Raw genomic sequence first — 17663 nt, forward strand, 5'->3', positions numbered from 1 at the left:
TGGACCCTGCCCCCTGGGGAAAAAGCCCCGGCATGGGCGGGGCCTTACTCTCTGTCACCAGTGAGCTGCTGGGAAAGAGCTCTAGCCAGGCAGGGCAGGAGTCAAGAATAAAGGTGTTATATCCCACCTGGTGAGAGAGAGCAGACTCTTTCCGTTTGATGTCGGTGGTCGTTTGGTCTCACAAAGAACCCACACTTGTGTGTAGCCAAAACAGTTTATCTGTTTTCCAGCTCTAACCCTTAATAAATAAGCTTTTATGTGCATGTGTCATATATTAAGTATGAATTCAAGGCAGAGAGAGGAGGAGGTACTCTCTCACTTACTGATTTACTGATGCATGATACTAAATTTAACTTCTGATTTTCTGTATCAAGACATACATATCTGAGTGCTAAATTTAAAAATAAAATACACAAATTAAAAAATAAAGAAAATATACACAAGCTAAATATATATATAGACATGGCTAAATGTAAAGTTAACATTATTTTTTATTTTTATTTAATGTTTGTATAGTAGCTGTCATTTTGTAGGGTTTTTTAATTTTTAAACCTGTTCTGGAAGGAACGGATGCTACCCCCTCCAGATGTCTCTTTGTCTCTGTTACATACAGAGCTTGGGTGACAATCACACTGGAGCTTAAATCTGAGACAGCTACAATTAGGTGAGACAAATTCTATTACTATGGGTCATGAGGGAGAATATTTTTACACTTTCTCATTCATAGTTACTATTACTGAACAAATGGAACTACAAAAATAAACTACTACACATTCTCAGGATAAAATTCTCAGGAGTCTGATACAGAAGTGAATATTTCAATATTGTCATAAGAAAATCAGTGGAGAGGAACTTACTTTTGCAGGTCTATACATAAAATGAAGTTACATATTCTCAAAGCCCAATATGTTTTCTCTAATCTTAATGCAGTTACCAAGAAAAGCACTAAAAATGTCACAAAGGATTTTTTGTCAGTAGTGAGTTGAAAGAGGTAGTAGAAAGTTAGACAAAACCTAGGCATAACCACAGCATTTGCATTCAAAACATAGGGCAATGATCCTTGTGTATCCTCTTGTTCTTATAGTATTTCAAATCATAAATAAAGAAATAAGGCAGAAGTGTTGACTTTGGTGACAGCAAGTAAGGTACTGGATTGATTTTTCTGCTTTCTTTGTTCCAGAGTTCCAGCAGTGCTTTGAAGAACTCCTCTTTCAGTTGCGACAAAGTGTCACGGCAAGTATTTCTTTCATATTTTATGTGAAAAATGCAGTGTCATGTGGTGTGGAGGTGGGTTTAGGCTTTGTTATTTGTAGTTGTGATTTCTGTGAGTTCAGTCTTCTGCAAGATATGACCTGCTATGGAAGTACCATTTTTACAATGCCTTTATGAGAAAACAACTAGGCATAGTTACTGAGCTGATATTTTATTAAGAAGGCCGAAGTTGTGCCCATCACCTGGAAAAGAAAGAGAAGTCTTTGTAGATTAACCAGTGAAATTAATTGAATTACATTCATGTCTGTTGTACTTTGGGGGCTGGTTTTAGATTCACTTCAGTTTTACTCAGAGCAGGCTTCAAGATCTGCAGTGTTTTACAGATTGCTGGTCAAGCTTCCAAATTGTAAAGCATTTGAGGAATTCTACAGAGAGATATGTACAGAAGTACCTATACATTTATGTTTGACTCACAAATTTGTTGTGCTTGTATTTGTCAAATTGTTTGTATTCATTTTGTTGCTTTTCCATATTATTGGTTGCAAAGATTTTTGCACTATAGTTTAGATTTAAAGAATTGTGGTGAAGAATTACATTTGTGTTCTGAACTGAATACATCAAGCTCTGTAGGCGTTTAATGAGTTGTAATTGTAATGAAATTATTGCAAACATTTGATGCTTGGCTGTAGGAGTCTAAGTTGCAATTTCTTCTCATTAATATGCCATATTTTTTCTTGGCTGTAAATTGCTTTGAACTACTGCCACATCTAATTTCTTCCCAGAAGTGCAGACTTTGATCACATTATGGAGAAAGGCTATGAGCTTGACCTCACTTACATCACAGAGCGGATTATTGCTGTATCCTTCCCTGCTGGCTGTTCTGAGGAAACTTACCTCCACAATCTACAAGAAGTAACACGAATGCTCAAATCCAAACATGGTGATAATTACTTGGTATGTGTAAGATCAGCCATTTGTGACTCATCTTCTTTTGTCATGCATGAAGACTACTTTATGTCCACATGAACCATTATAAACTAAAACTCACTCTTTGGTCCATCTTTGCAGCCTTGTAAGCAAGTGCAAGATTTTGAATTGTGTTTTAAGCTGCTAGATATTGAAAACACTTTTTTTTGCTGGGGCAGTGCAGTCTCTGTGGTGATGTGGTGATAACATGTAGTCAAATGCTGAAGAGTAATGGCACTGACCATTTTCATTGTCCAAAGCATGGTCTTAAAAGATTTACACCCTGCAATGTGGAGTGTGTTCTTTTTTTTGTAGCAGGGAGCTACATCTGGGTTCTCCAGTGGGTATCTGATAGTCTGTCACTGTCATGTCTCCACTTGTGAAGGCAACATGTAAAAGTATGGTTGCTCTTGATGTGTTCTGTTATGGCATATATTGTCTCACCTTGTTCTATGAAGGTGAATTTAAAACAAGGCCAGTATTTTATTTACTTTTTTTCTTGCACTGTCTTTTTAGGTAGTGTGTGTAAACTGTTAGAATTAAATCCATGACTTCAAGAACACAAAGTTTACTCACAGTAGATATTAGTTACTAGAGAGATTCCACTAATGATTTAAATACATTATCTTCTTCTCACAAATTGAGATGTCATAGATGCATTATGAACCAGCCTGAACTTGTGACATGGACTGATAGCCTCAGAATTCTGCCTTGGTGGCCTTGGCTTCTCTTGTATCAGGCATGGGTAGCTTAAAGGCACACAATAGTAATAGTTTGAAGGTGACCTGTGTGTAAAGCTTTAAAGGTTCAAATTCACTCTTCTCTGGCCTTTTTTATGCAATAACAGTGTAAGCTTGTAATCTCTCCAGTTAAATCTCACTTAATACTTGTATTACAAAAGACTGATACATGGAAAGTCTGGTTCAGTGTCTGAGAAGGATTGTAGTGTCTGTCCCTGAGAGGTATTGTGGTCAATTTCTCTTGCAAAGTTGAGATTTTTTTGATTTTTTTTGTTCTAATTTTGTTCTATTTATTAATTTATTTTCTAATGTGTACTTTGGAAATCAGCTGTCTTTATAGAAAGAAAGCTTGATGCTGTCTACTCCAAATGTGTTTCTACAAATTTACAAGATAACCTGACAAAGCACAGCCAGGTTGTAGATTCAGAGAGCTTGTTTTTAAACTACCTTTTGTTTCTCATGTTTTGAATACCCCTTCAGCCTACTCAAGAGCCACACGTATATCAGCAAAGAAAAAAAAACCCCAAAACCTCCACAAAATGGTATGCAAGTCAGCAGTCCTGCTGAAGTTCATGGGAACAATTTACTCTTTTATTTGTTCAGGGTCTCAGCTAACAGAACATATACTACAAATGAGCATTTGTCATTTTTTTATCTAGTTGTTTTCTTTCACTACAGTGAAAGGAGTGAGCGCATTGTTTCCTGTTTGAGTATAAGCTTGTTATGAAAAAAACCCCTAAGTATATATTTTTCTCTAACAGTAGAGGATTATACTTCAGTCTAAGACCAGAGTCCTTCATGGAGAGATGAAAGCCTATCAATATCTTACAGTAAATTTTTCTCTGCTTTGACATCCTAAAAAAAAAAAAAAAAAAAATCCCTATGGGCTTTGGTTCCCAGAAGTATGACGTTTCCAACAGATGAAAATTAGAAATTGCAGGTAATGCTTCTCTTTCTTATATATAAGTAGACCTAGGATATGCCAAAAAGGGACCAAAAGGGATGCAATTAATCTTCCACTGTGTCATAGTTTAATCCCAACCAGTAACCTGACCCCCTACAGCTGCTCACTAGCTTCCTCACCAATGGAACGGGAGAGAGAATCAAAAGAATAAAAGTGAGAAAATAGATAAGAGGAGCTTAATAAGTTAAACAAAAGCTTTACAGACAAGCAAAGCAAAACAAGGAATTATTAATTGCTTTCTATGTGCAACCATCCTCAGGACAGCCGGGCTTCATAATGTGTAATGATGACTTGGAAAGACAAACAACACCACCACTCTTAATGTCCCTACTCCCTCCTTCCTTAGGCTTATGTGCTGAGTATGTCCTATGGTATAGAAAATCCCTTTTGTCATTTGGGGTCACCTGTTTTGTCTGTGTCCTTTCCCAGCTTCTTGTGCATCCCCAGCCCACTCACTCGTGGTGTGATGTGAAGGCTCTTGAAAAGAAAAACATTTCTTGAAAAAGAAAAGCTCTTGACACTGTGTAAGCACTGCTCAACAATAATGAAAACATCCCTGTCTTATCAACACCATTTTCAACACAAATCCAAAATACAGTCCCATATGAGCTACTTTGAAGAAAATTAACTCTATCCCAGCCAAAACCAACACACAGTGGCATCTTTTTATACCATATACTTATCTTCAAAGCCTTCTGTGATGTCCTGCTTTGTTGTATGTGAAATGTTGGTTCCTGTACCTTCTGTTCTCTATTCTGTGCTGTTGGAATTCCTGGAGTATCTCAGTGTGGTCACTGTAGCTTGACTGGGATACAACAGCATCTTTGAGTTTGGTGTCTGACCCAGCAGTGACAAATACCTGTCATGAACAGGACTGTATCCTGACACGCAGGAATTTTTAATTGTTCCTAAGTATAAATACAATAAGAAAGATAAATAAAAAAGTTTTTGTCAAATACCCCTTCTTTTCCTGTGGAAATTTTTAGGTAATCTATTTCTTAATATATCTTTAGCACTCATTTTAAGGATTCTGTACTGAGATCTGTATTGAGAACTGCACCTCTCCGTTAATTTGTTTTCCAGTTATGAAAGCTAATAGAAAATTACAAAAAAAATTTGTGTAGTTTATAGAAGATAATAATAGTTTAATTCCTGTTTTACTGTTGGTATTTCCAGTAAGGATACATATATACATGATGTAGTTGCTTTAACCTGTTGAGTTTTTGGCTTCTTTTCTTAGACATCTGATGATAGTGCTGGTTAACACAAAAGGGTAATACTTTAGAAGAGTGTTACACTTTAGAAAAGGGTTCCTAAATTGTCCTTGGGTAGTAATAAACTGCATAATGGACTTGCCTCATATTTACTCTTTCTCATGTTTATGATGGGTTTATTCCATTCTCTCCATGTAATTAATGAGACTTTTTCAATGATTATGCCATCTGTACATAACTCGGGATGTGAAATAGCCACACTGTGAAAGAGATTCTGCCTCATTAGCATTGTTTCAGTTCTCCAGTAATGGTATTTCAGCTTTTTATTGTTAATTGACACTAATTTAAGGCACTTTCTAACGAAAGAGTCAATTATTCTTGTGTACACTGCTTTCTGTTCATTTTGCAGTGTATCTCTTCATTTATTCCTTATTAAGCACTAAGTGGAGGGTAACTTGCTATGTAGTGGGTTAACAGAAAAGTTCAAAGGTCTTATAGACCAAGCTATACTTAAATAGATATGTCATATCTTCCCTGCAAAGTTTTGACAGACCAGTACTTTCTTGTCAGGCACACAAATTCAAATATTTAACACCGCACCACCCTCCCAGACTTCTCACTGTTCGTTGTTATGCTCTGCATTATATTGCATTGAGGTGTCTCTCAATATACCTCAATATACTCAAAGCTATGCAAAATAAATAAGATGTAGTGGAATTGTAATTGTCCTTTTTCAAAATGTGCATTTAGCTTTAGTTTTATTGTAAAATAACTGCATATCTAAAATATGTTCACTAGTGCTGCCTGACATCAAATGTTAATTTAGTTTAGTAGAATGATGGGCAAACCATGTCACTGTAGTTTCTTGTAATTTTTGTTTCAAATACGTCTATTTACTTTATAAATTATAGAGTCTTGATGGTTAATATTTTTTCTTTCTTTCTGAACAGGTACTAAACCTCTCTGAAAAGAGGTATGACCTTGCCAAGCTTAACCCAAAGGTATCAATAGTCTTCCATAACATAGCTTTCTTGTGCTAAATACAACCTAAATGGCCTGATAAATCGTGAAGCTATGCAGGTGTTGATATACAGAGTAAGAGAGGAAGTTTTGGAAGATACTAAAAAACCCCACATACATCCTTTTTTATTTTTTCTCAAGTTCTGATTTGTGTCTATTAGATCTGTGCTTTACACAGCCATTCCTGTTATTCTCTTAGACTTTACACATAGGACCAGAAGCCTGTTGTGACTTCTGAAAAACTTCTACTGGGTGATACAAATTTTACTTCAAGTATACTTTTTTTGTGCAGTCACAGGATACTGAGGTTGTATACTATAATATACAGTCAGCTGAAGCTAGTGAACTTGATTCAGATAAGGACTTCCCTTTTGTATTATTGTTGACCAGTTGCCAATAGAGGCATAAGGACTATCAGAATGATTGATGTCTGACTCTTGTTCCTTGTGTTTGTTTGTTGTAAGGAGTGCTGTGCAGGTACACTTCAGCATCTGTTACAAGGCCAGACAGAGTAGCACAGATGTGTATATGCAGCAATAGATTTACAGAGATAAGCTACATGAGGAAAGTACTAAAACTCATCTTAATTTTAACTTTTTGCATTCTTTATTGATCATGAAGGTTTTTTAATATTAGGCATATGTTGAATGTATAATATGTATGTATTGTATTAGGTATGTTTTGTTAGTAAAGATGCATATAATAAAAATAGGCTTAGTAAACTATACTATGTAGTGAATAGAAAATCTGAACAAAATTTTGACATGCCTTAATCATGTTGCACATGAAGGAAATAAATTGAAAATAAAATTAAAACAATCAAAAATCGTTCTTTGTTCTAATTCTGATTGTATTTGCTGTTATAAAATACCAGAAATTCTAACAGAAAAGTCTTTTAAGAAATCAAGACCTTTGGAAATGTTGTAATTTTTAAGTGGTTGGTGAGATTGGGACAGGGCAAAGAGGAAGAAGTTTTTTGTTTACTTGTTTTTATAAAAGTACTAGTGTCTTGAAAAATTCCCTCTTCCACTTAAGAGACCTGTAAGCATCATGATAACTGCATGATAATGTGAGATGGGAAAAGTTGTGAAGACTTTCAATCATGACAATTAGTGTCTCTTGTAAATGTTACTTGTTTAATTGCAGATTATGGATGTGGGTTGGCCTGATCTCCATGCTCCACTTCTGGATAAGGTGTGCACCATTTGCAAGGCTATGGAGTCCTGGCTGGACAATGACCCTCAACACGTGGTCGTGATCCATTGCAGAGTAAGTGCAGTGGATGAGTTTGTATTAATTTTCAAAAATCTTGTCCTTTTCTCATTAAAAAAAAATAAAAAAGTTGTTGGCAACAGTGTGCCAGATGTTCTGTTGATGTAAGTAAGCTTAAATCCATTGACCGTTCATACTTGTCAAAAATGTCTTTTTTATGACTAAAGTCCTAGCCCTTGCTGCAGGTATAGCATGAACCAATGTTTCTTCATCCTTCAAAGGTCACAGTTACTTCTGTAAATGTATTTAGAAGCTTGAGATTTTTCCAGCTTAATGGAAAACTCTCCATGTTTTGTGACACTCATAAATTTTCTTGCTGGATAAGAATAGGCGCTGTATCACAGAGCATCTCTTTAGACTGTGTATGGTTGTAGGAAATGAGGTCATTAAGGACCTTCTAAATAATTTGAATGGCTTTAATTGGCAGCATCATTGCAGTGCATTAGAGCAAAGCTAGCTGTGTGCTGTGTTACTTCCTCCTGCTTGATCACAATAAACAGAAATAAAGAAAAACCATAGTTAAATTTGGATTCAGTGAATTCAGAACTGGGTTGGTAGCTGTGCTAGTGACACTTGAAGCAAACTTATCTCTGTATCACTGGCAGATGTTACTCTAAACAAAGTAAATGATGGTGATAATGGGATGGAAACTTTGCATCAAGTCGTATAGTCTCCAGTCCCAAATTTCTCCCAGGCCGAATGTCATTATTGTATGAAATACTTGAAATCTTAGTAGTTGCAGGAATGCAGCTAGGAGAACAGCCTATACATGGGACAAAAGAAAAGGGAACAAAGTATTTCTAGGTATACAATCATATACAAATTAATAATGCATGTTCTTGATGAATGCCTTTTACTAATATAGGTTTCCAGCCACAGAGAAAGATGCAGCCAACTACCATCAGCTGAGAGACTGAAAATATTTTGAAATCTGTGAGAATTGCTGCTTGTTAAATTTTGTTGCATTTGTCATATAAATTATATAAAAATACTTTAGAACATTTTTTAAATTATCCATAGAAAATAAGTTACTATAAATCTCAGGTGTTGGGGAGGTAAAAATGTGAAAACCTGTTGTCATCGAGATGACCACAGCACTCAAGAATGCTCCTTTAAAAACTGTCTGTCCCTCGAACGGCATCTTACCCTTTCTGTCCCTCGCACAACCTCCTGTCCCTTCCTCCTCCCATCACGACCAGCAAACTCCAGCTGACTCTTCTCCCAACTAATTCACTCTTTTATCACACCCACAGCTATGAGGGCAAGGCTGTTCCCACTCTGATAATTAACACAGCTGCAATGTATGGGAGGCAAGACTGCCTTTAGCACTATCTCTATCTGTCTTCCCACAAAAACCTGCCAGAAAGGTCTATTCTTTCTAAAATAGGTATTTTATGGCTTTTCATCCTGGAAATTGCAACATTGTCTAGACTTGTTGTGAATGATCTCTGGAAAATTAATACAAAATTAATACAATTTTTTTTTTCCAGTTGATTTCTCTTAATTGGTAAGATTTGACACACATGCGCACAGAAACCCTACTTAGTGTTTTTTTAATGTAATTTTTCAGCCAGCTTACAGTAACAGATAAGTTGCTGCCGATAATTTCTACCTTTCCATCAGCACAGGGTGCATGAGCAAAAGGATTCTGAATCTCTTGCATTGAAATTGTATTTAGTATGGGTCTTAAATATAATAATGCCCAATAATGTAATACATAATATAAGTTGTCTTTCCCTTTTTCCTAATACAGGAAGGAAAAGGAAGGATAGGTGTAGTCATATCATCATATATGCACTTTACCAATGTTTCTGCAAGGTAAGTGTGAATAATGCATGTTGTATGTTTTTTTTACAATAAGCATTGGGGAAAATGCCTTTTAGTTGATTACTGTCTATCAGCTTACTGTTTGTCAGGTTTTCTTCTGAAAGAGTTTTAGAGCAAGTCTTTCTTAACAGAGTCTGCTTACATGACAGTTTTCTTGTAATCCTGCTTCCAGCAGGAGACTGGATTAGGTGATGATCTAAGGTCCATTTGAAACAGATTTTATTGGTTTGTAGAAATTTTTTCCAAAGGATGTTTTCAGATGGATGTTAGAATGTGCAAGAAACCATTTTTATGTAATGATACTGTCTTTATTCTATTAAACCTATTTATTTGCCACATCCATCAAGTGGCCTCTTGAATCGGTGAGAAATTATTCCTTAAGTTCTTAAGGGAAATGGTTATTGGAATCTGGAAAGAGTATTTGAATAGGGAATTCCTAGACATTGGTCCAAGTGCAGAATGAAGTGTAAGAAATAACCTAGACTTTATTTTGCAGTCAGTTCAAACAGTAGGTGTCTGATCATTTGGTATTAATTGTTTCTTTTGGAGTGCTTAAATTATGAAATGACAATTGATAATTTATATTAAAAAAGATACAATTTTATAAATGGTCTCAAAAAAGATGAAATGCATTTTGGACTTTTTTGTTGGGTTTCTAATCACATAGTTTTCCCTTGTGTGGGTTTTTTTTGTTGTTGTTGTTGTTTTTTGTTTTTTTTTAAATAAATATATATACACACACATACATAAATATATTAAAATAAGAATACACTCTAAATGCCATGCTTAAATCAAATTTGGTCCTGAATTTACACCACCCTGTCAGTAATAGATTTGATCCACTACTGTAGTTGACGGCGTCTTGCATCATTAGAGTTTGATGCCAAATTACTCATGGATGTCAGTCAAACTAGAATCCTGTCAACTAATTTGTGTTCATTGGAGTAAAACAAATTTATAAGTAATTGTGCACCAAGAAACCAAGTCCATTTTGTACACCAATATATGCTGAAAAAACCACTTGCCTCAGTGATTGCCACAATTTCATATTTTGTTGAGAAGTATTGTGAATGACAAAACATGTCAAGTGAGGGTAGTACAGTTGTGGTGTGATTTCGTGTTGCAGTATTATGTCCTCCTTAAAGGTGATACCTGGCTATAAATACATTTTAATAACACCATTACAGTCACATTCAGGTGTTGTTTTGTTAAACCCAGCAATGAAAGTTATCACCTTTTACCCCTAGCAAATTCAGGATTCCTCCAGGGAAGTGCAGGAGAGGAGTGAGCTTGGAAAGCCATCTCTAACTTTCTGGATATCTGGCAGATGCTATCCAAAACTTAACTTTTCTGTGTAATAATTAGGTTGGGGGTTTCCCAGCTAGGATTTGTATATCTCTAGCATTATCAAAACTCTTGAAAATGGTACACAGCAATCTTGCAGAAACAGAAATTACTGCGGGTGCTGCTGTTAAGGGTGCCATCTACTATGTCTGAAATGGTACTTAGAAGACCTTGAAGATGTTTGCACTAAAGAAAGTTCATAATTGTCAGCATACATAGGTGCCCTAGTTCTGGCCAGGACAGGGTCAATTTTTTTAGTATGCTTGAGAGCGTGTGGCCAGTACCCAGAGGTTATTCTGTAGTCCTCCAGTACCTAAAGGAGGCCTAAAAGATGGGTGGAGTGGGGTGTTTTCAAAGTAAGGCAGTGATAGGACAAGGAGGAGATGGCTATAGACTGAAGGAGGGTAGATTTAGATTAGATATTAAATATAAAGAATAAATTCTTTACTGTTAGAGTGGTGAGACACTGGAACAGGTTGTCCAGAGAAGTTGTGAATGCTGCATTTCTGGAAATGCTCAAGCCCAGGTTGGATGGGGCTTTGAGTAACCTGATCTGGTAAAAGGTGTCCTGCCCATGGCAGGGGAGTTGGAACAAGATGATCTTTAAGATTGTTTCCAAGCTAAATCATTCTGTGATTCTATGAAAAATCCATATTGATGCAACCTCTCCTTAGTCATATGTTGTAATATCAAATTTTCTCATTTAGGAAAGAATAATGGGTCATCAAATTTACTGAGGTCAAACAGAGCTCTTAGCAGTTGTTGGTACACTCTATTTTAACAAGCAAAGTGGTGCAAAAGCAGTTTTTGGCCAGTTAGGAACGGGCTGCCTAAATTCTGGATGGCAATGTGGGGACGATGTATGAAGATACGTGATGGATTGTGTGAGAAAGAGGTTTTGGCTCAAGAATATTTAAAGTACACACTGTGTAATTTTTAGCACCCATGAAGAAAAGGCTTGACTTTATAGTCTGATCCAGCTCCCTGTCAAGACAATTGATATCTTCTGATTAATTTTTGGAAAAGGCATAAATTTCATTTTTATCCTGATATGCGTAAGTGTATTTTGCACAGTTTTCCTCTGAACTCATTTAGGTTGAGGTAGTTGTGGAATTTAGACATTGAGATTCTGGTGTGTTCTTATATTTTGGAACTTCCAGATCTTTTATATTCTGATGTAAATTAAAAGTGTGACCTAGTAATCTGTTACGAGACACATTGTTTTTATGTGGAATGGATCTAAAATAATCACCATAGCATGTTACTTGGCATATGTGATTAACAGCATTCATACTGATTTTTGGCACTTTTTCTTTTTTTCTGTAGCCCCTTGCCATCCTTCACCCAAAAAGGACCCACATAAGAGGCATTCTAGATAGACAATAGAAGAAAATGTGTTTTTTGGAATATGTTGCTCCTTGATTGTGTGTTTGAAGAGGTTGTCTGATGTAAAACAGTTCTTTTTCAAAGACAGTCTCTTCCTTGATGGCTCAGAGTTCAGGAAACAAAGGCTGAAAGAATCACTGACTACTTAAATGAACCCCTATCCGGTACTACAGTTCTTTCTGAAAAACAAAATAAATTTATATTTTACAGAGAGAACTTCCCAGTGGCACTTTCAAAAAATTATGGCAAGTATCCTTCTTTGGGAGCCTAAGCAGTTTGGTTTTGCCAAAGTTTTGTACATTCTGATTTCAATGTATTCATGTTGGAAGCAGGCAATTCAGTTAATTAAATAAGGAAGAAGGTGTTTTGCTCAGGAAGGAAACTATCTTAAGGTATTGAATTAGAAGGTGTCAGTGGAATAAACATTGTCCACAATGTCCAAATTACTAGAGTTGCCTAGTTAGCTGCTTCTTTTTTAGATTTTTTTTTTTCCCTGAATATTTTTGCATATTTCAAGCAGTAACCTGCTGAATTTTCAAGATAACACTGAAGCAGAATAACACGTGTCTCTTTCTTGACAGTGCTGATCAGGCTCTAGACAGATTTGCTATGAAGAAATTCTTCGATGATAAAGTTTCTGCTTTAATGCAGCCATCCCAAAGAAGGTATTCAATTTGTTTCTAATTTATATCATTAGGTAATGTCATCATTATCTTCTGCTCCCATCCCTTACTCCCTTCCCAGCTATGTGAAGGCTATTTCCACAAGATCCTCCAGTGCTTTATGAATTCTCAGCACTGTATCTTATATTAATATTTTTCCTCTGGTGAGATCTCTCCTTCAGTTCCTGCATGTGGTTCCAGATAGGCAAGACCTTTTGTACCATACTTATCTAAATGAATTCTCACTGCATTGTTTGTTAACAAAGAGATGTCACAAACTTGATTGTTCCAAGATAACAGTTCATTTTTCTGTGGCATGATGAGTATGGAATGTGTGCTGATTAGTGTGCAATAAAGATCTTTTTACTACTTGTTTAGAGGATCTGCAGATTATGCACATGGCCCATGTCCATGCTAGTAAATATTTGTCAAAACATAAAATATTCCTTATGTTTATCTGTGTTACCTTTTCAGTTTTTGTAGTATAAAGGTTGAGTTAGGATTCAAAGTAATAAGCCCTTTGTGTGGTGGTTCTTTAGAGAGACCCAGACAACCATCGATGGCAAAAGGCAAGAGCCTGCTCTTTGTCTGGGGGTGGGGGGGATGGTGGGGAAATTATAGCTTTATTTGGTCCAGAGCTCCTTTACTGTCCCTGCCAGTGCCAGAGAGAGACCGGCCCCAGCTGTCCCGGGGCTTTTTCCCAGGGGGGACGGGCCCAGAGGCAGGGACAAGCCACTACCCAATCAGGGACAAGGTGGGAGTGAAACAGAGCGGGGTTACATTCCAGTGTGGGGGATGGGCGCAGCCAAGCAGGAACAAACCACGTGATACAGTTTCCAAGGGGGACAGGGAAGAAAATATTAAAAAACCAATATAAAAATGAAACACAATATAAACCAATTAACACACTGTAACATTTCCCTCTTTCTTATTAAATTGAGGAGGACGAAGGCTCAGTCCCTGGGAGATTGTTCAGAGTTCGGACCTTGAGTACCTTTAAAGTTGCAGAAGAAAAAAAATTACCTTTAGTGCAAACAAACTGTCCAGAAAAACACTGTTAAGAGAAGATGATAATTAGAAGGAGAGGGTTCCGCACTTTCGCCTCCTCCACGCAGCACTGGCCACTTGTGGGGCCTCTGCAGATGGCTTTGCACTTTTAGGGATGAAAGGTTTCACCCACTTGGCTGACACCCACTTGGGACCCGAGGGAGTGGACATGCAGGCGTACCCACGACCCCAGGTGACCAGATCATGAAGACCCTCTGTTTCCTTGGTTGCTGGATCCTTTACCATTACCGGAGGCTTTGCTTTCAGCTGCAGTTGGCAGTTCTCTCTGAAATGGTGCACAACTGGTGGGTTAAGATATCCAAATGTGCAATTTAAAAAGTTCAGAGTGAACAAGGCTTTGGACAACTGGATTTGGGGTGTTTCTAATTTTAGAGACTGATGTTGTTGGCTGAGGACCCTTTTGAGATTTTGGTGGGTCCTTTCCACGATGGCCTGACCTGTTGGGGAGCAGGGGATGCCTGTTTTGTGCTCTACTCCCCATTGCTGCAGGAAGCTTCTGAACTCCTTGGATGTGTAAGTGGGTCCATTATCAGTTTTTATTGATTTGGGGATGCCCAGGAAGGAAAAAGCCTCTATTAGGTGTTTCATGGCATCACTAGACTTCTCCCCTGTGTGGGCAGAGGCATAGACAGCTCCAGAAAAGGTGTCTACAGATACATGGACATACCTTTGCCTACCAAAGGACATGATGTGTGTCACATCCGTCTGCCACACCTCACAGCTCTTCAGTCCCCTGGGGTTTGCTCTCCTGCACTCAGGGCTGGGAGTGGGTGTAGCTGGCAGGAGGGACACATTGATACAATTGCCCAAGCCTGTTCCCGCGTTAGGTGGAACTGGTGGACTAGGCCTGGTGCATTCTGGTGAAAAAGCTGATGGCTGATTTTGGCTTGTCCAAAGATGTCTGGGAGTGGAGCCATCTCCGCAGGTGCAGCAAGAGCATCAGCCCTTCTGTTGCCCTCGGCTATGAATCCTGGTAAATCGGTGTGTGATCTGATGTGCATCACATAAAATTGTTGCTCTCAGTGGGAGACTAGATTTGCTAGTTTTGAGAGCAAGTTGAAAAGTGCAGCATTGGAGACCTCACTCAGTACAGCTTGTTCAGCTCTGGATACTACACCTGCTACATAGGCCGAATCTGTGACCAAATGGAATGGTTCAGGAAACTTTTCAAAAGCTCTAACAACTGCAGCCAACTCAGCTACCTGAGGTGATCCTTCCACTTCAACAATATTTTTTTCCCACTGCTGAGTTTGAGGATTTTTCCATGTTATTACTGATTTATGAGAGGTTCCAGATGCATCTGTAAAAACGGTTAAAGCCTTTAAAGGCCTCCTGCTCTGAACACTTTTTAATGACAATTTGAACTGAATTTGTTCTCTAAATAATTTGTGAGCAGGCCGATGAATTGAAATTTGACCTGTGTAGCTATCTAGAGCAAACTGCTAAGCTTCATTTTCATGAATCAGGTGCTCCAACATTGCTTTTGTGATTTGGCCGGAGTTTATCTCAATTGGGATATGAATACACTCAAAATCACAACCTGCCAATTCCCTGATCCGGGTCCTGGCTTTCCAGATCAATTCTGCTACCAATTCCTGTGGCCTGGTCATTCTTTTGGACCAGTGGTGACTGAGGAAAACCCACTCTATTATTAAGAGGAGATCCTTACAGTCTTTGTCCTTTTTTGATTTTTCCACTCTTTCCCACTGAAAAATCATCCAGTGTAGGTGTGACAATTTGCCTAAAATGATGAATTTAGATTTGCACCTGTTGGCCTGTCTGGTGGCCATACAGTCCTGCACCTTTTCTAGGGCTGCTCTTGCCTCTTGGGTGAGGGTCCTAGGAGAACTTAGCTCCTCTCCCCCTTTTAAAAGATTGAAGAGGGGGTCTAGGTCTTCAGTGGTCAGACCTAGCCAAGGTCTTACCCAATTTAAGGAAACACACAACTGCTGGACATCTGCTAAGGTCTTGATGTTATTTTTGACAACCAATTTTTGCGGCAAAATGGTCTGCTTACCAGTCTCCAGACCCAGGTACTTCCAAGGCGGCATCCTTTGAATCTTTTCCTACTGAAGCTCAAACCCTGCAGCAACCAAAAAATCGATTGTCAGGTCAAGCGTGTGGGACAGTAAATCATCATTGGGGGCCCACACAAGCACTTCATTCATGAAGTGCAGGATGATGGCTTCTCCTACAGCTGTGCGCACTGGGGACAGCAGGGAAGAGAGGTACCACTGACAAATAGATGGCGAGTTTTTCATCCTTTGGGGAAGAAATTTCCAGTGGTATCTTTTCCTCGGGGCTTCTTGGTTGAGGGTAGGGACCGAGAAGGCGAAACGTGGGGCATCGTCAGGGTGCAGAGGGATCTGGAAAAAACAATCTTTGATATCAATAGTTGCCAAATTCCAGTTTTGGGGGAGCATCGCTGGGGATGGCATCCCTGGTTGGAGAGAACCCATGTCTTCAATGACATTATTAATTTGACAGAGATCATGGAGGAGCCGCCACTTGCCTTTGTTTGCCTTTTTGATAACAAAGACTGGGGAATTCCACAGGGATGTGGTTTCCAGAATGTGGCCTTTAGCTAGCTGTTGATCCACTAGCTCCTGAAGCGCCTTCAATTTTTCTTTACTGAGCGGCCACTGCTCTACCCAGACTGGTGAATCAGTTTTCCAATTGAGTTTCTGGGTAGGGCGTTCTTCAGTGGCCGAAGCCCGAAAAACCGGGGGGGCATCTGGAATACCAAGCGTGACTCCCTACTGGGCCATCAGGTCTCTCCCCCACAAGGGATCTGAATAAACTAAAAACAAATGGAGACAGTGTAGCTAATTGTCCATTTGGCCCCTTAATTTGCACAACACTTTTTGATTGTTTTGCCCATTTCATCCCCCCTATACCTTCTACCTGCCCAGCCACATTTTGCAGTTCCCAATGTGAGGGCCACATCCTTTCTGGTACAATTGCTACAATCACACCTGTGTCCAAAACCCCTTTGAGATTTATTACTTCCCCACCGAGACGGACCTCACACCCTATTATGAGTTTGTCCCTCCCAATAACTCGTGTGGGGCAAACATCAAGGTGTTTGTTCCTTGTGATGTCTTTTTCAGGGAACGGGTCAGGTGCTGGAATTGCCTGAGCTATTATCTGCCCCTTAGGCAGAAACAAAGGTGGGCGGACACAGCGCAGCCAGAGAACTAGTCGTTTAGGGTTTGATGAGGCAAGACCCGGAAGGATCTCGATTTCTCTCGGTGTGTACTTGGTGTCCCCAAGGATGACATACTTACTGCCAACATGTTGCCAGGAGCCTGGCACCTGTAGATCCAATGAACCTAAATGCCAGTCTGTGTCAGGTGCAAGGGCTCTGTCAGTTGCAACCTAAAAGGCTTTTGGAGACATTCAGTGGTTAGACAGGGTCTGCTCACGTCATGATCTGCAGGGTCATATCTGGTGACTTCTGCTGAAAGGCAGAACTGGTTATAGCAGGATTAGTTAATTTAACATTTGCATTTTCTAGTTTTTCATCCCACCTCCTCAGACTTGCCCCATTTATGTTGGCACCCTGGGCAAGCCGGCGCTCACTTTTTAGTTTTTTGAAAAATTCCCTTTGAACTCTTGAGACCCCTTGCCCCCATTGTCCTGAAAGTCCAGAAATTGCTTCTTTTAAGGGCATTGAGATGCCCAATGTCCAGCCTGATCACACAGGAGACACGTCGTTCTTCTCTTGGGTGGTGGCCGTGGCACAGGCACAGGGCATGGTGTCTGCTGCGGCAGCTTTTTGCGGTGGTCTGAATGCATCTCTGCAACTGTGGTTTAGGTGAGCTGTCATGAAGGGAACCTTCTTGGTACACACGTGGAGCATGTCATCTAAGGCTGGCGCTGGTTCCATGGGGAGGCTGAGGATGGCTGCCTTGCCATGTTCGTTCACATTGGTCAGCACCATCCCCTCTAGGACCTGTTCTTGGGCTCCTTCATTCTTAACCTGTAA

At 39.0% G+C, this 17663-nt stretch overlaps 1 protein-coding gene across 3 annotated transcripts in view; it reads left to right on the forward strand.

The window, feature by feature from the left end:
• TNS3 (tensin 3) overlaps positions 1–17663 on the forward strand; it is a 238915-nt gene that overhangs the window by 56023 nt on the left and 165229 nt on the right. For all 3 annotated transcript variants that reach the window (XM_040081081.1, XM_040081145.2, XM_040081154.2), the window contains exons 3-8: positions 1181–1233; positions 1995–2166; positions 6047–6097; positions 7263–7385; positions 9142–9206; positions 12527–12610. In XM_040081081.1, the coding sequence (XP_039937015.1) occupies positions 1181–1233; positions 1995–2166; positions 6047–6097; positions 7263–7385; positions 9142–9206; positions 12527–12610 (548 nt within the window). The remainder of the gene's footprint in view (positions 1–1180; positions 1234–1994; positions 2167–6046; positions 6098–7262; positions 7386–9141; positions 9207–12526; positions 12611–17663) is intronic.

The sequence above is a fragment of the Hirundo rustica genome, chromosome 1 (genome assembly GCF_015227805.2).
Source record: "Hirundo rustica isolate bHirRus1 chromosome 1, bHirRus1.pri.v3, whole genome shotgun sequence".
Lineage (NCBI taxonomy): Eukaryota > Metazoa > Chordata > Aves > Passeriformes > Hirundinidae > Hirundo > Hirundo rustica.